Source organism: Ictidomys tridecemlineatus, chromosome 5, assembly GCF_052094955.1.
Source record: "Ictidomys tridecemlineatus isolate mIctTri1 chromosome 5, mIctTri1.hap1, whole genome shotgun sequence".
NCBI lineage: Eukaryota > Metazoa > Chordata > Mammalia > Rodentia > Sciuridae > Ictidomys > Ictidomys tridecemlineatus.
The window spans coordinates 62261429-62287103 of record NC_135481.1 but is presented as its reverse complement, the minus strand read 5'-3'; the positions used below and the strand labels follow the sequence as shown (position 1 = coordinate 62287103).

The following is a 25675-nucleotide window of genomic DNA, read 5'->3' as shown; positions in this document are numbered from 1 at the left end:
GTGATTGGGGCAAAAACAATTTTTTTTTTTTACATCCTCAGGTGTATTGAGAGCTCCCTCAAATCAGTACCGTACTCCACAGCGCACACACCCAGGCCTGCCTACCTTCCAGTGCATCTTGAAGGGCTCCCACCTGTTCCACCAGGCGCTGATTACAGTTTTTCAGATGCTGATTCTCCATCTCAAGCTGGAAAAAAAGAAAATGAAGATTTAGAGGGGGCAGGGATGTATCTCAGTAGTAAAGTGCATCCCTAGTATGCTCAAGGTCCTGGGTTCCATAAAAAGAAGGAAAGAAGGGAGGGAGGGAAGGGATGGGGGCAGGTGTAGGGAAAGAGGAAGAGAGGGGGGAGAAGGAAGAGGAAGAGAGGGGGAGAGGGAGAGAGGGAGAGATAAGGGAAGTTTAGAAAAGAGAGATTTAGAATACTCAGCTCCTACAGGTTCAGACATAGAACTCTAAATAAAATTAAAAGCCCATATCTTTGAAAAACAGCACCCAGAGTCTCACCAAACCAGTGCTGACCCTCTACTTTGACAGCCCCCATGCTTCCTTTTCTAGTTTTGTTTGTTGGTGCTATGACTTGAAATTTTCACTATGTTTATCCTCCTGAAAAGTGTGAAATATAACCAGGCACAGTGGCACATGCCTGTAATCCCAGCTACTCAGGAGGCTAAGGCGAGAAGATGGAAAGTTTGAAGCTAGCTGGGCAGCAACTTAGCAAGGCTCTGTGACAAAATAAAAGATAAAAAAAATGGGCTGAGGATGTAAAGCATCTCTGGCTTCAATTGCCATGCTGAAAATACATAAATAGATAGATAGATAAATAGTGAAATACAACATATACATAGACAATTGCATCCTGCATCAATGAACAAATTCACAAATAATTCTGAAATTCATATGCATGTGACAATTGCCCACTTAACAAATATAAGCTAACTGGCAGCACCCCAGGCAACTTCCTGACTCACCCCTTCACAATCACTCGCTCCTTATTTCCCTCCTAAAGGACACCACTCTTTAAAGTTTACTGAATTTGCTTCCTTGCTTTTTGGGACTTACCATCTCAGGATGCATCCCTTCACCTTGGTTTTCCATAGTTGTGCCCATTTCTGTACTTTAGATAAATGCAACTGTAAAGTATGTACTTCTGTGTGTCTGATTTGTTTTGTTCAACAAAACATATATGAGATCCAGCCTCATGGTGACTGCATTTTTTTTCTTTGTTTTTACAGGGGCTGGGGGTGTATATGAGGGATTAAACTCAGGGGCACTCAACCACTGAGCCACATCCCTAGCCCTATTTTGTATTTTATGAGTTGCTTAGTGCCTCACTTTTGCTGAGGCTGGTTTTGAACTCATGATCCTCCTCTCAGCCTCCTGAGCCACTGGGATTACAGGCATGCACCACTGTGCCCAGATGCATTTTCTTTTTAAATTAAATCCAGCATACTTTCATGGAGCATTTCTTAGAAAGGATCAGCTGGGGCTATGGGAATATGGAAGTAAACCAGTCCTTAGTTCTGTCTCCAAGTACTTGTAGTCTATCATGTGACCTGAGATGAGCATCTAAAGAAGGGGAGGGGTGCAAAATGAGAAACATGCTCCTGAAGGAGGGACCATGTGTCTCTGGAGGACAAATGAAGAAGAGATGGAGTTCATCCTTGTCCAAACTCCCTTTTCTTTTCTTTAGAAGGAGGCTGGTTTTCGTTTGTATGCTAGCAGCACTGATACAGCTGTAGCACGTGATAACCACCAAAATGCATACCCAGAAAGGAAAAGGGGAGTAGAGGTTTCTAGCAGCTGGGAAAAGAGAGCATTTGGAGGGTACAGAATTTTGAGGGGTGATGAGAAGTTTTGGACACAGTGGCGATTGGCTACACAACACTGTGTGTGTATTTAATGCCACTAAATGTACACTTAAAATAAGAATTTGGTAAATTTTACATGTTTTATCATAATTACTTTTTATTATTTATTAATGTATGCCACAAATTTTTTTTGGGGGGGGTATCCAGGATTGAACCCAAGGGTGCTTAACCACTGAGTCACATCTGCAGCCTTTTTAAATATTTTGTTTAGAGACAGGGTTTAGCTAAGTTGCTGAGGTGGGCTTTGAACTTGAATTTTGAACTTTGAATTTTTTAAAGTTGAAAATGGAGGGGACAGAGAAGAAAAGATGGTGAGTGGAGGATGGTCTGAGTGTGCTCCTTAGAAGAAAACTGAGGGGACTTCTCAAAAGTGAGGTTCTTTCCTTCTTCCCAAACTTAAACACACAAATGCTAGTGAGGAGCTCCAGGGAAACTGATCATGACAAAAGGAACAAGAGATAAAGCCAGGTGCTACAGAGTTTAATCTGAATGCAGGACAAATGGTTAACAAGATGAAGGTCAGCAAGCTGCCACCAAGCAGAGGAGACAGGAACTTGGGAAGAGGCAACCCCAGCCTTACCCCCAGGCCAGGCCCCCCAACATGAGCTCTCCACTCACCTCTGATAACTTTAGTGTCACCCACTCCTTGATCTTTGCAGCTTTTTCTTGAACAATTTTTGCTTCCTCAGCTCTTAGCTGCTTCTGCAGGAAAGACAGGGCCTTCAGTTCATCACTACTGGTCACTGGTGGAGTGAATGACCAAAAGTGGGAAGCTGAGAGAAGGGACAACGAGTGACTGGATGGGGGGGACCCAACAGAAAAAATTTTAATTCAGTTAGGATTTTTTTTAATATTTATTTTTTAGTTTTACCTTTATTTCACTTATTTATGTTTATGTGGTGCTGAGGATCGAACCTCACGCATGCCAGGTGAGCGCACTACTACTTGAGCCACATCCCCAGCCCCAGCTAGGATTTTTTTAAAAAACATTCTTAAAAAGTAGGAAGGGCCTTCCTAAGTATAATGCAAATCCCAAAAAGCTATGAAGGAAAGACTAATCAATCTATATCATCACTATCAATTACTATTATGACTAAAATAAGAATCCCTTAAACAAAATAAAAGACCTACTGGGGAAGATTTGCAACACAGAAAGTCCACATTCAAAGGGCTATTTGAATTGAACAATCCAAAAAACACATGCAAAGGACATGAACAGGAAATCAACAGAAAAAGAAAGATAAAGCCATGAAAAGCTGCTCAACCTCACTCATAATTTCAAGTATGTAGATAAAAGGAAAACATTATTTTTCTCTAGCTGACTAACACAATTTAAAAGTCTGATATTACCCCCAAACCATCATGAATGCTAGGCATGACCTCTCTTATACAAATTGGCAAAGCCTGTGAGGTGGCAATTTGATAACATATGTCAACATTAAAAGTGTACATTGACCTAAGAAAGCCACAGCTCAGGAGTCATTTGCTGCAATATTACTTGAGAAAGTGACACACCAACTAGAAAACTCAGAACTGGAAACAGTCTTAAGTGTTCACTACCAACAACACATTGTTTCAATACATGGCACATCCACAGAATGAAAGTAAAATGCCATGCTTTGATACACAAAAAACATTAACAGCTAGGAGTGGAAATAAAGGGTTTTTTAATAAAGGAAAAATATTATTTGTCATTTTAGACCCTACTGGGTTTTTATGTGTCTATTTTTTACTATAAGCACATATTACTTTTTTAAAGTTATAGATGGACTCAATACCTTTGTTTTATCTATTTGTTTTTATGTGGTGAGTAGGATTGAACCCAGTATCTCCTGCATGCAAGGCAAGCGCTCTACCACTGAGCTACAACTCCAGCCCAGCATGTATTACCTTTACAGTTAAAAAAACAAAACAAAGGGGGTTATAGCTTAGTTGGTAGAGTGCTTGCCTCACATGCACATGGCCCTGGGTTCAATCCCAGCACCACACACACATACACAAAGTCTAAATTAGCATATCACTAAAGATAAGAAGGAAGTTTGTATCTAAAAAAAGCAGCCTAGAATAGAATGGAACATGGGCTTCAATCCTATATGTGAGCTTATTTGCTATAATAACCCTCTGTGCCTACACTGGCACCTCTAAAATGGGGAATGTGGGCCACTCTGAGGATGAAGATAGACAGAAAGTACATAGCACCAGGTATCAGCCAGCTCTCCAAGACCTGGACCCCGATCTAAAAACCAAGGAGCAACAAGTGTCTACTGAGTAGCTGAGTGACCAGTAATAAGGACTTTGATTATGCATATAGGGAAAGACTGCCAGACAACTATTAGGAAGACAGAATAAGCTCCAAACAAGGGAAATGAGATGGGAATATCAGAGAGTCAGAGGGCTAGGAAGATCTTAAAGGTCATCTAGTTCAAGGTTTGGCAAGCCACAAGCCAACCCAGTCCTCTATCTGTTTATCCCTCACCTATGTTTTTTTTTTATATATATATTTTATTTATTTATTTTTATGTGGTGCTGAGGATTGAACCCAGTGTCTCACATGTGCTAGGCAAGTGCTCTGCCACTGAGCTACAGCATCCCCGCCCATGCCACCTATTTTTTGTAAACAAAGTTTTGCTGGAACTCAGCCATGCACGTTCATTTATGGATTGTTTCTAGTTGCTTTCATATCACAACAGCAGAGTTGATTAGTTGTTACAGAGACTCTGTGGCCCACAAAGCCTAAAATAGTTATTCTTGGGCCCTTTACAGAAACAGTGGATCCTAGGGGCTGGGATTGTGGCTCAGCAGTAGAGTGCTTGCCTAGCAAGGGCGGGACCCGGGTTCGATCCTCAGCACCACATAAAAAAAAAAAAGTAAAGGCATTGTGTTGAGTCCATCTACACCTAAGAAATAAATATTAAAAAAAAAAAAAGAAACAGTGGACCCCTGACCTAATTTAGTACCCTCTTTGTACAGCTGTGGAAACTGAGGCCCAGGGATGAAATGACTGGCCTCTGTCAGTTTGTAGCAAAGCTGGGACTCAAACCAGGTCTCTTGACTCACAGAAAAGTATTCTTTCTCTTCTAATCTTGACCTATTGATTGTAATTGTAAAATATTTTTCTGACTTAAGGAACTTTAGCAGGAGTCATTTTGCCCATCAATCCCCAGAATGCTGCCACACCCATAATCCCCCTGAAAGAGAAGTTAGGGTACCTCTAAACTTAATTAGACATTCCAAGTGTAAAAACTGTTTTCCCATGATTGTGCAGGAACACACGCTGCCCCACAGCATATAAAGGCACATCCAGTGAGGGAATGTTCAGTGAATGCTGATGAATGATTACAAATTTGCCCACGATGGTTGGAAGATACTGCCAGAATTAGCTGGAAACTTCATGGAGAATGCACATGCAGAAATTAAAGTCACCTGACCCTACTGTGGGGTCCACTATTAGAAACAGATGGAGCTCTGACACCAGGGGGAAGTTGGCCACATAAAACCAACGGCCGAGGGAAGGGACAGAGCTGGGATGAAGTTCATGAGATTGACAAGGGGAGGAGGCTGGTATAGGTACTGGTAGTGGGGCATTCCAGAAGTCCTCTGGGGAGCAAGGGTGCTCACTATAGCTGAAATGCTGAGCAGTGTCTCCCACATACTCAAGAAGGGAGGCCTTGATTTTCAGAGAAGGTAATAACTTAGGTCTCTGTCTATTCAGGTTAGCTGAGAAACTGGCTAAACAGCTCACCAAGGTTGACTGTCCAGCTGTATGCTGTTCTGGTTACACTACAGACAAGTATCGTGTAGCACATGTTGGCAAGGCACGGGCCCGTGTGGAAAGGGAAAAGGTCTCCTTACCAAGCATTGACCATGTATCTGATACTATATAGAGATTACCTCCCCTAATTCTCCCAAAATCCCTATGAGGTATTGTGACCCCTATTTTATAAATGTGTAAACTGAGAATCACCATCTTATGCAATCTGCTCACAGAGAACAGCAGGTGCAGAGGTGAGATTCATACCCAGATCATCTGCCTCCAAAGTCCTTTTCCCTATATCCTCTCTTGACTTCTAACAGTGTGGGAAGGAATCTTCCAATAATTAAATCTCCTTATAAAACAACAGGTTCATCATTATGGAACAAAGCATGGGTCTTTCTAAATATAATTTAAAAAATACTACATGTAATGTAACCATCCCATTTATAATTATATATCTGTAGTTAATAAAATCACTATTTCAAAGAGAGAGAAAAAACAGGCTCATGAGGGAGTGAGTTTCCATTATTCATGCCTCAAGCAGAGGGGCTCAGAAGCTGGGGGCCAATTAGAGCAGATGTTGAGGGAACTGGTGCTCTGTTGCAAGTTAGCCCTTACCTGCTTCTCTAGTTGTGCCTCCAGGTGGCTGATGAGTTCATCTTTGCCCTGCATGACTTTCAGCAATTCTTGGTATTTTCGGTGCAGGCTCCCTGTGGAGTTCACATTCTTCAGATTGGACAGTTTTACCTTTTCTTCCATCACACCCACCTGAAAAGTACCAATGCTCTCATGAGGTCTCACATTATTCAAATCCACGACTCTTAGGCAGAGCCCTTACCCAGAGCAGTCTGTTCCAATTAATTAAGTGGCCATTTATTAAGCCTTTATCTGGACAAAAGGAACTGACAAGCAAGACACTCAATTTGGCTACTTTGAAAAGACCAGCTAGGTTCTGGCCCATCTATCTCTGGGGACCCTACCAGGGATAAGCTGGATATGACAAATGGCCCTGAAGGGCACTGTTCCAAATCATGAGGAGAGGTACTTACTGTTCACTGAATATCGACATGCTTCTCCATATTTCCTAACCCTCTCTAGTTAGATGGGGCCACATAATTCATCCAGCCAATGGAGTAGACATGGCACATCATATCTGGCCTGAAGCATTTAAGAGCTGGTGCATAAGCATCCAGCTCTTTCCCTGCCACACCGAACCAAGAGGAGCAGCTATAAGGCAGGGGAGGTACCTCCAGCCTGGACCCCTGAATGACTGTGGGAGCAGACTTGCTGGTGAACCCTCAATGGATGGGTTCTATACATGAGAGCTAAATGTGACAAATCACTGAGACTATAACTTAATTTATTCCCACAGCACAGCAAGGCCTATTGGACCAACTATACTGACCTTACCCAGACCCCTTCATTCTCATAGAACACTCCCTGCACCTTCACACATTCAGGTCCAGCAGTTAGTTTTTTTTTCATTTCCCCCTTGCAAAGAACTCAGTGTGATGATTGTGCCCACATTTTCATACTTGAGCTAATCCCCTTCCCCATTACCTGGGTCTCTGCATTCTCTGCTCTCTGCTCCGCCTCCAGCAGCCTCTGCTCCAACTCCTGCATCTGTACAGCCAGACAGGAAGGGGAGACACAGGTGCCGTGACCCAACTGAAAATGGCACTGGGGCACTCAAGCAAAGTATACAGACGCCACCCTCAGGTCAGATCAGTCTTCAACTGCCATCTCAAGTGGCTCAAGGGTGTCAGGGTAAAGATTTTCCTGGCAACTCTGGATTCCCTGATCCTGAGTTTAGTGGGTAGGTAAAGGGGCATGGCTGCTGTCCTCACAGCTGAGGGAGCGAGCCTAGCTCTTTTTCCACTGTAAAGGGTGCTGGGGTGGCAGTGTTACATCTTTCTTCCTGAGCACTCCTGCCCCCATCCTTTCTTCAGTCCCCTTTTCCAGAGGCCCCTTCCTCTCTGCACTGGGTCACAGGCAGGGCCATACCATTGCTCACCCACACGCCCAACTTGGCCATGATCCTACATAAGCCCACCTCAGTCATCAGGAAGAGATTGTCCTTCCCTACCCAGAATATCTCACTGGCTGGGTATAAATAACATTCATGACATTCTTAAATTTTAAAGAAATAGAAAGGCTCAAGTCCTTTTTTTTTGGTGCTAGGGATTATAATGAACCTAAGGCTGTGTGCTTACTAAGCATATGCTCTACCACTGAACACCAGCCCCTACATTTTAAAAATTCTGTCTTTGGGCTGGGGATGTAGCTCAGTGGTAGAGAGCTTGCCAAACATGTTTGAGGCTCTGAGTTCAAACCCCAGCAATGCAAAATAAATAAAAAGAAAAAATATCTATCTTGCTGCCAGGAAAAGCATGTCATTCGGGTCTGAGGAACTCAGTAATTCTACCAAGTGGCTCAAGCAAAGGAACTAATGGTCTTGCATATGGAAATTCATCAGGGACTAGATCAAAACTGCAGCCTGAAGAGTTGCTCATGATCCTACGGGCCATGGCAACATTCTTTGCAGCTTCATGAGCCTAGACTGGCGAGAAGAATGTGGGCTGGACATCAGCTCCCACTCTCCCCCTGCCAGGGCATCACCATGTGCTGCCCAAACTCACACTAGCACACAGAGGTCCTAGGAGGAACAGAAAATTCATACAGCCTACAGTCAAATGTCAAATGCCATGTGCCTTGACCTGGCTAATTTTGCCCCAGGCCTGTCTTGCCCCAGGGCAACCTGTATGCATTACACACATACTTGATGCATATCCCTGCAGTCCTCCATGATGCTGGGCAGGATCAGGGTCCCCTACTTTCCATGCTCCAGACCAGCCCTCACTTACATAATGTGCAGACCTCCCCTTTTCTCTGGCTACTCTACTTCCTCCCTTTGACTTGAACTCTGGCTTGAAATTTACCAATGAACTGAGCAATTCCTCTCTGAGCCAGGTACACTTTCCCAAACCAAATGGCCCTAGGGCCTGTCCTGAAGGAGCTCCATGACCCTTAGCCAATGGACAGACAATGGCACAACACAAATCTATACTATGGTTATAGGGGTGTTTCCCAATGTAAAAGGAATTCCACTTAGTGATGTGGGAGACAAGGGCTGGATGATACATAGTGGTGGCTTCCAGATCAGTACTAAATATCCCTTCCTCCTTCAGCACCAGACCTGAGCAGGCTGACCAGCTCCTTTCTCTCCAGGAACCTGAAACCTGCAATCAAGAGACCAGAAACTGGAGCGAGTAACCCACACAGGAAAAGGCACGCAAGTTTTACCAAGTCATGAATGTTGGACAGAAGTGGGGTTCTGTGAGGTACTCCAGGAGTCCCTGTTTGCTTGAGTTTTGCCTACGCAGGAAGACAGTAACTAAGGCAATGACTGGGAGCATTTTTTTTTTTAAAGAATACAATGAAATGTTAAATGAGAAGGCCTTGGACACTAAAGAGATTTCCTAGATTGACCTTCGGCTGGATCCCTTAGTTCTAATATCTGCTCTGCAGCTTAGAAAATGGCCTATGACTTCCATAAGAAGGCCATACCCATGACCTTCTGCAATAATTGTCTGACTTTTTCTAATACATCCATTGGAATATTTGTCTTCCAATTTTGAGATGGAGACCAAGGTAGAATAAGGAACAAACTTGAGTCTTACCTCCCAACTAGGCATTTTCATTTGGATCAAGAGTGAGTGGTCAATGATACTAATCAGAGCCAGAAATCACTTGTCATGGGCAATGCAGCAAGAATTTTTCCCCTCAAGATTTTGTTATCCATCCCTTTAAGGTATTTTATTATCCAACCCTTCAAGGTTTTGCTTTACCAAAGCAAAAGAAATGGCAAGGAACTGTCCAGGGCCAGGATCTCCTCCCAGCCAGGGCTGGCTGCTTCAAGGCTGCCAGGTGGTCCCCACTGTTGCCAACCCTCCCAGTCATTCTTATCTTCCTGGCAAGGACACGTGACACTCGAAGCATTTTGTGTTCACTTTTATGCTGAGGCATTCTATTTCCTCTAAAACTAGTTTCTGAATATTGAAAACATTTTGAACAACCAGACTTTTTAAAAAGATAAAGCATAATCCCATATATACGCTGTTATACTCAACAATTACTAACATCCCACTGTTCTTGTTTGAAAATATCTTTAACATTTTGTTTCTGTTTTTATGAAAGTATACTTTCTCTCTTGCCGCTGGAGTACTCTAGGTGTGTCATTTTGGGAGTTTATAGGCTCCCCTTTTAATCCCAGCATCAACACTTCATGCCTAGATCCTTCTTCTCCACATTTGCTTAAAGGGTCATACCTGGAGCTCTGGAAATCTGGCACTTTAGGTGGGCCTCCCTTTATTTGGGTTCTGTTCCTTCTCCCACAGGCCTTGCCAGGACAATGTCCTCAGCTGTCCTTAGTTTGCGGGTCTGGGGTGACTCATCAACCAAGGAGGTGTCAGGTTTAGGTGGCTAACAGGGATCTACTTTCATCAGCTGCACGTAAGATGCATAAGCTGCCCTAGAACTGGCTGCAGTAACCTGACGAAATGCACTTGGCACCAATCTGGTATTCAAGCCCCATGTCCACGGTTCCTTATTCCATATGGCAATGCTGTGAAGCAGCCCCACGAGGCAGGAGCAATGAGCACTCTCCTGCAGCCCAGAGTAGTCCTGCCATGCCAAGCAGAGGCCTGAACTGAAAGCCACACCATCCTCGGTCTCCACTATTTCTCTGAGAAGGAAGTTTAACTTTCCGGCCACCACCTTATATCCACGGTTACAGGTGACAGCCAAGGCTCTGGAACCTGGCTGACTGTGCTATGGTGTAGTTTTAGAGAAGTTCCTTAACCCTGTGCCTCAGTTTCCTTACCAGCAAAAAAGGAAAGCAGCAACAGCATCTCTCTGCTAGGGTTGTTAGAAAGATGACACAAAGTACCCTCGTAGAGCATTTGCTGGTTTGTAGATAAAAGCTGCTTACTGGTGCTTTTCTGTACAAATATGGCACTTAGGACCAGGGGGACCAGTTTGCCGGGGATAGTCTCACCTGCTATCCCAGCACAGATACTAACAGAGCCTCCTTTCATTTCTCTTCAGAGTGTCCTGGTTAGATGATAGATTACATGTCATCCTACTTAGAATTCATCTACATAAAGAATAGGTTTAAGTCAAAACTTGCCAACTATGAGTCTAAAGAGTGCCTCTATGAAGTGGTGTGGGTCTTTAGCCTACACGTACATAGCTAAACAGGGCCACTTGCTGTGTGTCTAGCACTATTATAAGTAGTCTTAACTCATTTCAGTTTCTTTACAAAGTCAGGTACTATTCGTGTCCCTATCATACAGGTCAGGAGACTGAAGCAGAGAGGTAAAGAAACTTGCCCAAGGTCACACAGGTATTAGATTCACAGCCAGGATTCAAACACAAGTGGACTGGTTCCACGGTTCATACTGTCAGCCACCATGCTATATAGTCTCTCACATTCAAATCTAAAATGTCACATAAAAATCCAGACACTACAAACAATTCTCAATTTCCAGCTTCTATCAAAAAAAAAAAAAAAAGCAGAAGATCTGGCCATACCAGGATGACGTTTTCTTATGGTAATATGTGGCTTAAGCCCATGTCCTTGAGTTCTCCCACAGCCTGCCTGGTGCTTTTCACTGTTACCTTTATCAAAGTTACCTGTGAGCATTTGGGTTTGCAATACCAGTTTAGTTATTAAACAGTTCTAACTCTGTTGTAATCTAAGACAACAGTTTTTTGCTTCTTTTTCATAGCTGCAGATTTTATGTTTGATTGAAATCATATACTTAGTCCCAAATATATAAAATTTACAAGTGTGGAGCTGGGATGAGAAATAACTGTACAAAACCTGGAGAACTATTTTGCTACTGTTTTGTTTTTTGCAGTGTTGAGGAACCCAGGGCCTTGTGTATGCTGGACAAGTACTCTACCACTGAGCTGTATCCCCAGCCCTGAGATTTCTTTACAAAGGCAGGTACTATTCGTGTCCCTATTGTAAAGGTCAGGAAACTGAAGCAGAGAGGTAAGGAAACTTGCCCAGGGTTACAGAGGTATTAGATTAGGTATTAGAACACTTCTAGTAGTTTTTTTTTTTTAATTACATAAACTACATTGTACTCTTCTGATATTTTTCGTCCAATATTGGTTTTTGAGATTTGTTATTATATATGTAGCTCTACTTAAGACCTTTTTAAGTGCAATGTAGTATTCCAGTGTATAAATATGCTCAATATATTGATCCAGCCCCCTACTAAGACATTTAGAATATTCACGATTTTTATATGTCAGTACTGCAATATGTATTCTTATATGTGTCTCCTGTGACCAATATATTTGGAATTACTTCTACCACTGCATTTTGTTTCTTACTATATATTCTGTTTGTGTTGTTGTTATTGGTAGGTACCAGGGGCATTTAACCACTGAAGGACATCTCCAGCCCCTTTTTGTATTTTATTTAGACACAGGGTCTCTTTGAGTTGCTTAGGCCTCACTAAATTATTGATGTTGGCCTCAGCCTCCCAAACCGCTGGAATTATAGGTGTGCACCACTGTGTCTGGCTTGTATTCCTTTTTCTATTCTTTTTTTTTTCCTGTTCCCTATCTGGATTTAATACTTTATTTCATTTTTCCACACTACTGATTTTAAAGTTATATGTACTATATTTCTATTTGATATGATTCTTATTATTGTATACTTAAAGACAGCTAGTTGTTTCCCATTATGTGTTCTCCTCTTCTCTTTTTTCTATCTTAGACTACTCAACTTTTAGCTGAGCACATGACTGGTAAGAATAAAGAATATTTCCTGGGGCTAAGTTGTAGCTCAGTGATAAAAGCTTGCCTAACTTGCTTTCCCTAGGTTCTATCCCCAGCACCACACACACACAAAAAAAAATTTCTCAACCTTCCTTGAAGCTGGATACAACCATGTTACAAAGATGTGGTCAGTGAAATATGAGCAGAAGGAACACAGGCACCTCTGGGAAAGGGAACTGGAAGGAATTTGGATACCACCTTTTTATTTTATTTTATTTTTTAGTCGTAGATGGACATAATACCTCTATTTTTATTTATTTATTGTTATATGGTACTAAAGATCAAACCCAGTACCTCATCCCCGCTAGGTGAGCACTGTACTTCTGAGCCACAACCCCAGCCCAGGAAACCATCTTTAAACACGTAGAAGACAGGACTGCTTATGTTTGAAATGCTACATGAAAAAGAAAGAAACATCTGTCTAGTTTGAGCCATTGCTGTTTTGGGTTCCTTCTCACAGCTAAAATAGTATACACAGATTTTTAAAAATTTATACTGTTTAGGTTTCTGCTTTCTGAATCTGAGGCTTCAGATCTTTTATCAAGTTTGGAAACATTTTAGCCATTACCCCTTCAAGTAATGCCTCTCCTTCATTCTCTTCTCCACTTCTGGAATCCTGCCATCCTGGCATCCATATTTCAGCCTCTATATCTTCATTTCTCTGTACTACATTCTAGATGACTTCCTCAGGTCTATCTATTCACTAAGTTTCCCTTCTGGGCTGGGAGGGCAGCTCAGTGATAGAGTGCTTGCCTAGCATGTGCAAGGCCCTGGCTTCAATCCCCAGTACCCCCAAAAGAAAACAAATTCAATTAAAACACTTTCTCTTCTAGAAGTTCTATTTAATTTTCAAGTTGACCTGACCTTTTTGGATACTGCCTTGTTCTTGTCTCATGTTTCCAAGTTTCTGCATTATGTCTTCAATAGTTTTGAACTCGTTTATTTTATTGTCTCTTGCCAAGAATCCTATTATCAGAAGACTAATTGTTTGTCAGGTGGGTGAGTTCTCACTCATCGTCGTTTATTATTCCTCAAGCATTAGTCATTTTAGATTACATACTCACCTTCATTGAGGCTCTTCTTCCTATGAGGATCCTGTGTGATCTGGATTGAGGTCTTATTTCTTCAAAGAGGTTTTGTATCTGTTTTCTACAAAGTTCCCCAGTGTTACCCCTGGCCCAGAACTTAGGCTTCTTCAACCACACTGGTGGTAGAAATCCTAACATTGAACTAGTATTATTATCAGGTTCTTAAAGACTTCTTTTTCTTTATTTTTGTTTTTTCTACCCAGAGCCTTACGTAAGTCTGAGAAGCTATTGCCATCTCCTTGCACTGATGGATGATTTTCTTGTCTACCTTTTTATTTATGGTGAGCCCTTTGGTAGTCCTGACTCCATGAGGAAGACTCTGTTTCAGCTTCAGATCCAACCAGCCAAACCTCATCTCTGTCTCCACAGAACTCAAACCTGAAACCTTACATTCCTAAAAGGAGGCCACCCTCCCCTCCCCTCCCCTCTCCTCCCTTGTCCTCCCCTCTTCTCCCCACACCACTCAGCCACCAGAGGCGAGCTCCACCCTGGTTCTTCCCTCTTCTGCTCCCTAAGGAGTCCTTTTATTATTTTTTTCAAAATGTTCATCTCTGTGTCTAGAAGGATATTTAAAATATTTCATCCAGCATTTTAGGTATTTCATGGTAAGAATTTTTAAAAGGTGCTGTGGTTGTGGCTCAGAGGTAGAGCGCTTGCCTAGCATGTGTGACGCACTAGGTTCGATTCTCAGCACCCCATATAAATAAATAAAATAAAGGTGCATCAAAACTAATAAAAATATTTTTTTAAAAATTTAAAAGGGGGCTGGGGATGTGGCTCAAGTGGTAGCGCGCTCGCCTGGCATGCGTGCGGCCCGGGTTCGATCCTCAGCACCACATACAAACAAAGATGTTGTGTCCGCCGAGAACTAAAAAATAAATATTAAAAATTCTATCTCTCTCTCTCTCCTCTCTCACTCTCTCTTAAAAAAAAAAAATTTAAAAGGTTATTTTGTGGCCCTAATTACTTCTAGAAACAAAAGTGTCCTTCCTCTGAGGTATTTCAGGCCACCTGGCTGAATGTATTCCTGCCTACCCTTTCCTTGCCTCCTACATGCCCCTAACACTACAGCCTAAGGCAAGGTTCACCCATTTTATAGTACAAAGCCATTTTCTGGGAGCTTGTTAAACACAGAGATTACAGTACCCTGAAGACCTGGATCAAGAGGACTGGGGTGGGGCTGAGGACAGATATGCTTAACAAGTGTGTGCTTAACAATTGATTCTGGCCAAACTTTGAGAACCACTGTCTAAGACCTGTTGTCCTTTTCCTGAAGGGGCTGAGTTCTTTCCTCTCCATTGGCACCACCTGGCAGGAACCTGCAGGGCCCCTGTTCTGCACAGTTTGAACTCAAGGACAGCAATGCCAATAGAGCCAATGTTCAAGAGTTCTAGTCCAGACTAGCCCAGGGCACTCCCCCTGCTTTGGAAATGCAGAGGTGAGGCCACTGACTTGCCTTCCTGGGCTCCAGGTTACAGGACTATCAATAAAACAGGTTGCTTACTCATCAAGACTTTGAATTACTTGAAGAGGGCTAAGCTGAATTTTACCTTTGTTCTATGAAAGAAAGGTTTGTGAGCTGGGGGCAGCGGCTCACACCTGTAATCCCAGAGGCTTGGGAGGATCCAGAGTACAAAGCCACCTCAGCAACTCAGTAAGGTCCTACGTGCCCCTGGGTTCAATCCCCAGTACAAAAGAGAGAGAGAGAGAGAGAAAGAGAGAGAGAGATTTGCTAAACAGATTGATACTATATAATCAAAACTACAGAAAGAGTGATTGATTCACTTAAGATATATATAGATATAGATATATGTGAAAAAATATATATATATCCATCTGTTTACACACCTGAAAAATCAGCTACTAGGGAGGCTAAAAAAGGAGGATTGCAAGTTTGAGGCCAGCCTCAGAAACTTAAGGAGAACTTGTCTCAAAATAAAAAATAAAAAGGGTTGAGCATGAAGATATAGCTGGGTTTGAACCCTTTAAGTCCAGTACTTCTCCTCCCCCACAATATATACAGAATGAATACATATGTAAGTTTGTGTGTGTGTGTGTGTGTGTGTGTGTGTGTGTGTGTGTGTGTGTATATATATATATATTTCTTCAGTGCAAGTCTCCACTCTCTACATAAGTTTTGCTCAACGCCTCTGGAGGTCAGCAGAAACATTATGAAAGGTGGTAAGTTTCCCACACCAGCCCACCAAAGCCTATAAAGATAAAATTGTTCCTATTTAAGACCCGTTCTATGCCAAGACCTTCATATATGTGAAGTAACTCTCAAAATAACGTCTGAGAGGTGGACATCTATCTCCCTGCATTAGTGGTGAAGGGGACCTGCTCAGGGTCACATAGCTAGAAATTGGTAGAGCCAGACAGGTCTCCAAAGGCTGTGTCCTTGTCCCCAGAAAACCAGTGGCTCATGTGCTTAACAAAAGGTGAGCAGTAGGATGGATACATTTGCATTCTTCTCCTAAAACAATATCCTACCCATAGTGAAAAAGAAATGCTAAGGGGAACCTGGGCATGGTGGTAGGGCACACACCTGGAATCCCAGCTATTCAGGAGGCTAAGGCAGGAGGATTCAAAGTTCAAGGCCAGCCTCAGTAACTTAGTAAGATCCTATCTTGAAATTTAAAAATATAATAATAAAATATAGAAATAATAAAAAATAATAAATAATAAACTAATAATTAAAAAATATCTCAGTGGTAGAGTAGCCCTGTGTTCAATCACCAGACCAAAAGAAAAGAAGAAATATTAAGGGATAATGGAACATAGGAGCCACAAGTAACTAAGAGGTTATAGAAGACCAAGAAGAATTCTATCATTTCTTTGGTGTACATATGAAGAGGTAGAGCAGGGAGAAATGATAGGTGACAGGGAAGTAAACCCGCTCAGTCTGTTCTTAAAATAAGAACAAAACCAAATAAACAAAAAGCTACCTTGGGTTTTATTTTGCACGTGTGAAAAGCATCTCTTTGAAAGTTTTCTTTCACCAACTCTCCCCCTTTGACTCTGGCCCTCTCTGACAATGACCCCCCTGCAGTGAGGGGAGGCAGCCCCTGGAACTCCAGGTCTCACCTTGTCAGCCAGCAGCTCCCTTATCTTGCTGGCCTGGAGGCGAAACCGGAAAAGCTGTGTTTCCAGGGCCAGGCAGCGCTTCTGCCAGTCGACACTGGCCCGGCTCTCCACCTTGAGTTCGGCCATGATGGAATCAACTTCTGGCTTTTTCCAGGGAACTCCAAGAACCAGCACACTGAGAGGAGAGAAGAAAAGATAAATAAGTGTGTGAGGAGTGGATGTACGGGAAAAAAGAGGAGGAAGAAGAGACCAAAAGAGAAGATGAAGTTGGGAAATGGAGGAAGTCATTGTTCACCTGTCCCATCCCACCTTCCTCAGCTCAGTGTATTCCACTCCATCATAAGCTAGCTGAGCAACTCTGGGAAGTCACCGAACCTGGGGAAACTTAAGGAGAATCTGGTCTAATTTTTACCAAACTGAGAAGTAAGGCTCTTTGGTGTTTATCCATTCAGCAACCATTTATGTACCAGACCCTGTTCTAGGCAATGGAGATAAAAAAGTAAAGAGAGGTCCTTATCTTTATGTTTTACAAGAAGCACTTAGGAAAGTCTAATTACAAAATTAAAAATGTCACCACAATTGCCAACTGATATTTGGATAAATGGGAGCGAAGAAAGGGGCAGACTGTGAGGGGATGGGAGAGGCTACACTGTAGGAAATGCTTCAAATGGGTAAGGTCACAGAGCAAACTAGAGGAAGAACCCTGGTTCCTAGTGTAGTTCTGATTCTACTACACATGACCAATGTTAGGTGGGAAAACTGAAAAGGTAACTCCATGCTTTGAATTTCCCTGATGATCTTCTATTTAGCTGGGGTCCTGTCTATTGTAATGAAATCATCCTGCCTTGGAACAGAGTCTTATTTCTTCTCCTTCAAATTGTAAGAATCTAATCAGAAAACTGCTAGATATTTTGCTCCAACCCTGGGAGAAAGCCACAAGTCTTTGGAAAAAAAGACTTGTACAAATCAAGTAGACACCTGTAATATCCCTGGCCAGGGAAATTTACCCAGAGACCTCGTGGGCAATTTTGAGAGAAGAAAAACTGGGTCAAGGATGAGCAAAGGAAGAGGCATGTATGAATCTACATGAGAGAAGAGATAGAGGCATAGTAAGCTGGCAGGAGAGAAGGCTGGAAGGCATAACCAACCACCAGGATCTGCAAATCCCCCTTTTAGGGCATCGTTAATAATTATTTTTGACAACAGCATAAATTTGGTCTGCCCCAAACCATGACACATGGTCACCCTAGTATTAGCCCATTTTAAAGAATGAGTGCTAATTTTTTAGGTTGATCATCTTTAAAATTTTTCATCTATTTGAGATACATATGATTTACAGGTGAAATGATATCATGTCTGGGATTTGCTTCAAAATACTCCATGGTAAGGGGTAAGGAAAAGGAGATTTATAAGATCTATTAAGATGCTGACTTTGGGAAAAGGGCAGTGCTGGTGACAGAACCCAGGGTCTCATGCACGCTAGACAAATGTTCTACACTAAAATACATCCCCAACCCCAAAATATTATAATTTTTAAAGCTGGTTGATAGGTTTATGGCAGTTCTTCATACTGGTCTCTCTACTTGACTATACACCTGGAATTTTCCATAATAAAAATATGCTGTGCTTTTAAATCCCCTTTTCCTTCCTCAGAAACCTCAGGACTTCAGAAAACCCAGGCTAAGAAAACCCAGCCACCTCCTGTGCTGTTGCCAAAAATTACCTCGAGCAACAGTATGTCTCTTTAGTGGTAAATCACCAATATTTCTTCTCTTACACCTGACTTTTCACGAGTACCTTTCTCCCATTACATACTATAAACAGCTATCATTTATGAGAAGACACTGAGGGACAGAGAGGCTAAGTAACTAAAATGGACAGTTCTACAGCTAGTAAATACTGGGGTGGGATTCTGGTTCTAAAGTCCTTGTTCTCAGCCACAGTGCTCTTAACACATCCAAAAAGTGGAAAGAGACTGGGGCTGTGGCTCCTTGGTAATGTGCTTGCCTAGCTTTATGAGGCCCTTGGTTCAATCTCTAGCACAACAGGGGTGAGAAGATGAAAGAATTCTGAATTTGGAGTGAAGTAAGTTGTTAAGAATAAGAGAAACAATTTATAAAATCTTTCATAGCCCTTAGCACTAAGGTGAACCTATATCCCAGATTCTCCAAAGCATCCTGGCCTCAAATATTCTGCCAACACAATTTTCATAAGCATAGACACTTAATGTGTCCGCACTTTTCCTTGAAAAAATAGGGCCAGGGGCTGGAGTTGTAGCTCAGTGGTAGAGCGCTTGCCTAGTACATGTGAGGCACTGAGCTTGATCCTAGCACCATATAAAAATAAATTAATTTATTAAAGGTATTGTGTCCATCTAAAACTAAAAAAAAATAAAAAAAAAAAAATTTCAAGAAAAAATAGGGTCAGTAGACCTGGAGAGAAGAACTCAACAATTAAACCACTGATGGGCCTAATGTCTGATTCTTGTGGTTGTCGGCTTCTCAGAATACTGGACACATGACCTCAGCCCTGCTCTCCTAGAACTGTCATCCCAAACAATGGCACATTGTGACCTCCCAGCAATCCCCACCTCAAAAGACTGGGACCAACTGGAACGGGCAGGAAGACAAAAGACAAAAACAAAACATGACCTTCTCTGAGCTAAGATCACAGCTGAGAAGACAAAACAGAACCTTGGAGGGCCTCCAGGGAAGGCTGGGAGACTTCATGTTTGATTTTCTTTGTCCTTTAGGGGGATTTTGCTTTCCTTCCTATGAACAAAAAAGTGGCAGATGTGAGACTAGGATTTGGGAGTCTTGCAACCTAGCCCAGGGCTGAGAACAACCAATCAAAGCACCCAAGTAAAATCAAGGGTTGAGGAGCTTAAACTTCTGTGTAGTTGAAGGAGTCTGATTAATTTTAAATCCCTCTTGTTGATTTTCAGAACTAATACTTAGATTCCAAGGAGAGAGGGAAAACCCAAATTACCAAAGTCTCTGGGGACTCTGGAAATAAAATATCACTGGTCTCCACATACCCTTGAAGTCTGAGATTACATCAAGACTTTAGGGAGTGCTTTCTCTAATCAAGCAAACACCTCCATGACATGGTTTAGGAGTACCAAGTGGTCTGATTAATCTTCTCGCTGCTTTGGGGATGCTGGCAAGTTCCTGAGAAGGCTGAGACTCATGCTAGGCTTGCCTCGGCATGTGAGGAGAGCCAAGAGGTTTGGAAACAGATCTGGAGTAAGGTGCCTGCTGCCAAGCCCAAGGCCTGGAGGCTCTTCCGGCAAAGGCAGGTGGTCAATAACAGCTATAAAACAAGGGATGTTCAGAGAAGATACCAGTGAGTTGGACGTCGCCTGCTAAGTCACCTTGCATCTGTATTTCCCATAAAGAAATTCAAGAATCAGTAGCAATAAATTCTGCAGAAATCATTCTTAACTTTTCAAGGCACCACAACAAGTGCATACACTTCTATTTCTGACATAGAGGACAAGTGCAAATACATTAACAATGAACAGATTAGATAAATCATCACATGTGTGACTGGTTTAGAGACCCAGAACTAAGCAGTGGGTAGTAGAGGTGGGTCAAGAATCCTGATCTCCCAACATCTAGAATTCTCTTTCCATTAGGATGTTCATAGACATCTCGTGCTACCAGGATTGCCTAACACAAATACATCATTAATGGCAAAATTAGATAGCCAGTGGGAGAAAGCTTGCGTAGCATAGGTTTGATCTCCAGCACTAAGGGGGAAAACAGATGGGAAAATAAAAAGGAGAAGTGAATTGGGAACAAAACCCAGCTCAGTTGTTGTTTTCCTTTTTTTATGTTGGAAATTTGCAACATACATAAGAAGCAGTAGTACGATAAATCCCTGGGTTCTCCCCACCCAGCAACAATTATCATAAGCTCATGGCCACTCCTGTGAAATCCAGTTCCCTTGATTCCATTAGCTTTTTAGCCCAGAATGCTTAAAAAGCTTGGCAGGTGAGTCAAATGATTGTCATGGTCTTGATAACTGTTTTGGAGCTCCCCCAAATCTTTCAGTCCTGGTTAAAAATGCCACAGAGGTCAAAGCCTTGTGGGTAAGACAAGTAGTGGGAAAAAGTCACAGAGAGTGACTTTATACTCAGGGTCTATATCAGAGAAAACACAAACTTGACCTGGGATCTCTCTGGCAAGTTTTGGGATTTGACTGGAAACTGACAAAAACGAAGAGATTAAATATAATGCAACCAACTTTTGTTAATACCATGTGCAAGCTTGAGGACATAGAATAAAGATCCTCTGGCTTGGAAACCTTAAGTCTGTTGCCATGGTATCTCCCTACAAAGGGAATCAATCAACATAGGAGCCTAAAAGAAAGAGGTCAGAAGTCACTGCAGGAACAGGACAGCAAATTGCTTCCTTAGAAGGTATAGGAAGTATCAGAAGATAATGGGCTTCTAGCCAGGCATGGTGGCATGCAACTGTCATCCCATCAGCTCAGAGGCTGAGATAGGAGGTTCACAAGTTGGAGGTCAGAGTTAGCAACTCAGCAAGGCCCTAAGCAACTTAGTGAGATCTTGCCTCAGAATAAAAAAATAAAAAATGGGCTGGGGATGTGGCTCAGTGGTTAAGTACCACTGGGTTCAATCCCTGGTACCAAAAAAAGATAATGGGTGCCAGGGCCATGGTGCATGACTGTAATCCCAGTCCCTCGGGAGGCTGTGGCAGGAGGATCATTAGTTAAAGCCAGCCTCAGCAAAAGCGAGGCACTAAGCAACTCAGTGAGACCCTGTCTCTAAATGAAATACAACATGGGGCAGGGATGTGGCTCAGTGAGGTGCCCCTGAGTTCAATCCCCAGTATCAAAAAAGAAAAAAGAAAAAAAAATAATGGGCTTCTGTACAATTTCTATTGGGCTCCCTCATGTCATCTCACTATGGTTTACTCCCAGTGCAAGGACCTTTTGTGACTTCCACTGGCTAGGATGAGCTATCACTATCTTCTCAAAATTGCTGTGCTAGACTAGGCTAACCACCTGCCCAACTATGGGAAAGGAAGAACTTTGTGCTTCCTTCTGGGATGAAGCTGGGGGAGGGTGTGAGCAGACACATAACGAACCCTTTGATCTCAGCACTGTCACCCGATCAAGTCAACAACATGCATCCTGCCTCTACTGGGTGTGAGCATCACATTCCACACACACAACCGTGATGGAGACAGAGGAAGGTGAGCATGTCCCAGGAACTGGGGATCTGATAACATAAGACAGGGCCAATACAACTAGGTCCTCAATAACAAAAAACAGTACAGAAACAGAGCATAGTTCTTAAGATCCCTGTCTGGCGCCAAACAGGCCTGAGTTTGAATGTTGGCTTAGGTATTAAATTCTGTCACCCTAAATCATTTACTCACCTTCTGTGAGCCTCAGTTCCATTTTGAAATTGAGGGCAATTTTTTAAATGAAGGCAATAATATTAGGTCGAATCATATAAAATTGTCTACATTTAACCACTTTCCTGATCTTTAAAAATGGCAATTTCAAAACTGGTGTGGGAGTACACACCTGTAACCCCAGCTACTCAGGAGGCTGAGACAGGAGGATTTCAAGTTTGAGGACTGTCTGGGTAGCTAGGGAGAATGTGTCTCAAAATAAAATAAAAAGAGCCAGGAGTAGCTCAATGATAGAGTACTTGCCTAGCATGCAAGAGGCTTTGGGTTCAATCCCCAGCACCATGATAGCGGGGCACAATTTCGAGGTCAGGGGTGAAGCTCAGTGGGACAGCACTTGCCTAGCATGCATGAGGCCCTGGGTTCCATCTTTAGCACCAGGTGGAAAAAAGGCAACCTCATAGATCACATCATGCAGGATTCCCTTAAGAATTAAAGGAGACGGAGGATACAGCACAGTTGGTAGAGGACTTGCCTCACATGCTCAAAGCCACGGGTTCAATCCCCAGCACAACAACAAAAGAATTAAAGGAGACACTACAAAAGCCTGGTCTCTATCTCTAGTAAGCATTCAGTAAGTGACAGCTATTGTTACTATCAACAAATACAAGGCAAGCCAGCTGGGCCCTGAATGTACAAGATGTGACTCATAGATGTGCTCACTACCAGCACCACCTCAGAGAGGAGGTCATGTTCCTTTTAAAAATTATCTTATCTATTTGTTTTTGAAGATTGAACAAAACGATATAAGCTTCAAAATAAGACTCCTTCCCACCCCTATACTTCAGCCATAGTTCTTCCCAGGGGCAACTATTGTTAGGGTGTTTTGTGTTCTTTCAGGGAGATCCAGGACATATGCAAACATTCATGTACATTCTGCACACACAAATGGTGCCACACTATACACACCATACTTAACAATATAACTCTGAAGTCTTCATACATTATATACATCTCTGCCACATTCTTCTTCCATACTGCACGACAGCTTTAATGTATTCTACTGGATAGCTATTACATGATCTTCTTTAAGGATCCTTTATTGATAGTCACTTGGGTTGTTTCCAACCTTTTGCTAAAATAAACAATGCTGTAATGAATATTCAATGAATATGCACCATTTCATATACATCAGGGTATATCTTAAAGGGCAGTCCCAGAAATGAAATTGTAGGGTTAAGTGATGTGCATTTTAAATTGCCAGATAGTCCAAAGTGCCCTCCCTTGAGGCTATACTAATTCATACCTCAGCCAGCAATAAGTGCCTGTTTCCCCACAGAAGAGGGCAGTTTGAACTAGCTTGTTTTCTTTCTCTGTGTCTCTTCTCTTCTCTTCTCTCTCTCTCTCTCTCTCTCTCTCTTTTTTTTTTCTTTCTTTCTTTTTCCCTCAGTACTGGGGCCTGAACCACTGAGCTAAAAAGCTGAGGCCCTCTTTAAAATTTTGAAACAGGATCTTATTAAGCTGCTAAGGCTGGCCTTGAACTTGCTATTCTGCCTCTGCCTCCTGATATAGCCTGAACTAGCTTTTGAAAAGGCAAGAAGGCACAGCTAGGCTTACTAGAGAACACAGGATGGTGGTTCAGCACAGCCTTCTGTGAAGTTACCCAAAGCAAGCATGAGGGAATCCCAGCACCTTAACATTCACCTGAATAAAGCATTCTCCAACCTCTATGGAGCACAGAGGTTTTCTTTTCTGCTTGGCTGACCTGCCCCCAGGAGTCAAACCTGACTCCCAAGAGAACATCCAGAATCACATTAGAAATAGCCTAGAGATAAGGAGAACAGCAAAGAAGAAAGCACCTTGGGGGAATGGAACATTAACTGGAGGGACACACTTCTTTCCTGAAGAGGTGACTTCTGAAGAGGGCAAAAGGGGCACACTTGGGCACATTTTTTTTTTTCAGCTCAGATATTAGTTTACATGTGCTTGGGACAACAGGGTACACCCTACCATAACCCAGCTCTGGGCAGTTCCCTTTGTAGCCTAGAGGGAGGACAATGGATAGTTAACCAATCCCCATATTTGGAATTTAGAAGGCTTAGGTCTAAGTCTTGCTTCTTCCACTCTAGTTGTATGACCTTGGGCAAGTCATAACTTACTTCTGAGTCCTAGTTTTCTCCTTTATTGAAGTGAGGATAATAATATGCAGAAACACTGCAATAAATGATCTATAAAGTATCACTGCCATACATGTCTGGCATAGAAGAATCCAACAAATTTGATGATGGGTCTGTCGACTGTCTCACTGAGAACTGTTTTAATGATTTTTCAAGTGTCTTCCTGGAACCAATATTGTTGGAAAGTTCCTGGTGAAAGCTTATGGAGGGGATAGCTGGTGAGGAGCAATACAACAGCAGCGAGACGATTCTACTTCCAGTTGAAGATCTTCAACTGCCTGTTACCCCAAAGGACCCTGATCCCTGGGGACTGATTACAAAGACGCCTAGGATACAAAGCCCTTGATGTAACTGGGCGCCCAGCCTGTTTTCTTTTCTGCTTGGCTGACCTGCCCCCAGGAGTTGAACCTGACCCCCAAGAGAACATCCAGAATCACATTAGAAATAGCCTAAAAAGAGGTGGGGAGGGGAGGGGATCCGAGGGTGGAGGGGAGGCGAAGGCGCGCCGAGCACCGACCGACAAGGTAGATAGATGCCTGCACGTACGTCTGGAGGGCCCTTCCGGGGAGCAACTGGATCGAGCCGGTCCCAAACTACAGGTCCTCCAAGGAGGGCTAGCTCTGGCCTTGCGGCGCGGCTCTCCAGGGGCTCCTGGCTCTCCAAACCTGACCCGCGGCTCCCAGCGCAGCCCGCCGCTGGAAGTTCGCTTCCAGGTGGGGAGGCACCTGCTCCGGAATCGCAGTCCTGGTCGTGGGGAGCCGGTCCCCTCCTCCCGGCCAACCGCCCTCCCGGGTCCGCACACCCCAGCCCGCCCCTGGCCAGGGAGTGCCGAGCCTCACCTTCAGCTGGCCGGCGGGCGTCGGCGCCGCACCGCCAGCACACGGGCGCCCTGGGCGCGCAGCCGCCGCTGACCTTGCGTCACTCTCGCCGGAGTCCCGAGCGGCTGCCGGGTCTCCGCTCCCCGGCAGCAGGGGTCGCGGTGGGCGGGGCGGAGCGAAGCCGGAGCCGGGAGGGTGCCCGCGGGCTGGCCGCACAAAGCCCGGCCGCGCCTCGCTGCGCCCCATTCAACGCTCCGCTGGGCTCCCTCCGCCCCCTGCTCCCTCCCGCTCTTTAAAGGCCGGTGCCGGGCTCGGCTCCGCAGGCAGCTCGCGGAGAGGCACAGGAAATGACCTCAGCAGCCTCCAGCCTCCCACTTCTCCGCACCGCCGGGCTCGTCCCGGGCCGGCGGGGACCGGGGGCCGCTGGGGTCTGGGGGGCTGCGGTCCCGAGCTCCCTGTGGGGGCCACGCCAGCTCCTGCAAGGGTGTGCTCCGCCCCCAGATAGAGTGGGACTCTCGCAGGACGGGAGACAAGACCTGACCCTCCCCCGAAGAAGGTTCCAGCGTTTGTCTGGCCACCTGTGAGAATGTTACGCCCGGATATTTGGAACAGAAGTCCTAATTTCCAATGGTCTGCCTGATTTGTA

At 43.6% G+C, this 25675-nt stretch overlaps 2 protein-coding genes across 5 annotated transcripts in view; one reads left to right on the top strand and one right to left on the bottom strand.

Annotated features, from left to right (window-relative positions):
• Pigh (phosphatidylinositol glycan anchor biosynthesis class H) overlaps positions 1-12384 on the top strand; it is a 45566-nt gene extending 33182 nt beyond the window's left edge. Inside the window, exon 6 of one of the 2 annotated variants that reach the window (XR_005729183.2) lies at positions 8852-12384. The gene's annotated coding sequence lies outside the window, so the exon portion shown is untranslated. Of the gene's footprint in view, positions 1-41; positions 287-8851 lie in introns of those variants that run through there. The other variant, XR_005729182.2, reaches the window with a different exon arrangement.
• The window catches only part of Plekhh1 (pleckstrin homology, MyTH4 and FERM domain containing H1), a 48304-nt gene extending 23113 nt beyond the window's left edge, over positions 1-25191 (bottom strand). For 2 of the 3 annotated variants that reach the window (XM_005322813.5, XM_078050101.1), the window contains exons 1-6: positions 25051-25191; positions 16651-16825; positions 7184-7246; positions 6242-6391; positions 2488-2571; positions 106-187 (exon numbers count right to left, since the gene is read on the bottom strand). In XM_005322813.5, coding sequence (XP_005322870.2) covers positions 106-187; positions 2488-2571; positions 6242-6391; positions 7184-7246; positions 16651-16776 — 505 coding nt within the window. In that variant the 5' untranslated portion in view covers positions 16777-16825; positions 25051-25191. Of the gene's footprint in view, positions 1-105; positions 188-2487; positions 2572-6241; positions 6392-7183; positions 7247-16650; positions 16826-19343; positions 19422-25050 lie in introns of all 3 variants that reach the window. The other variant, XM_078050100.1, reaches the window with a different exon arrangement.
• Between the last annotated feature and the right edge of the window lie 484 nt (positions 25192-25675).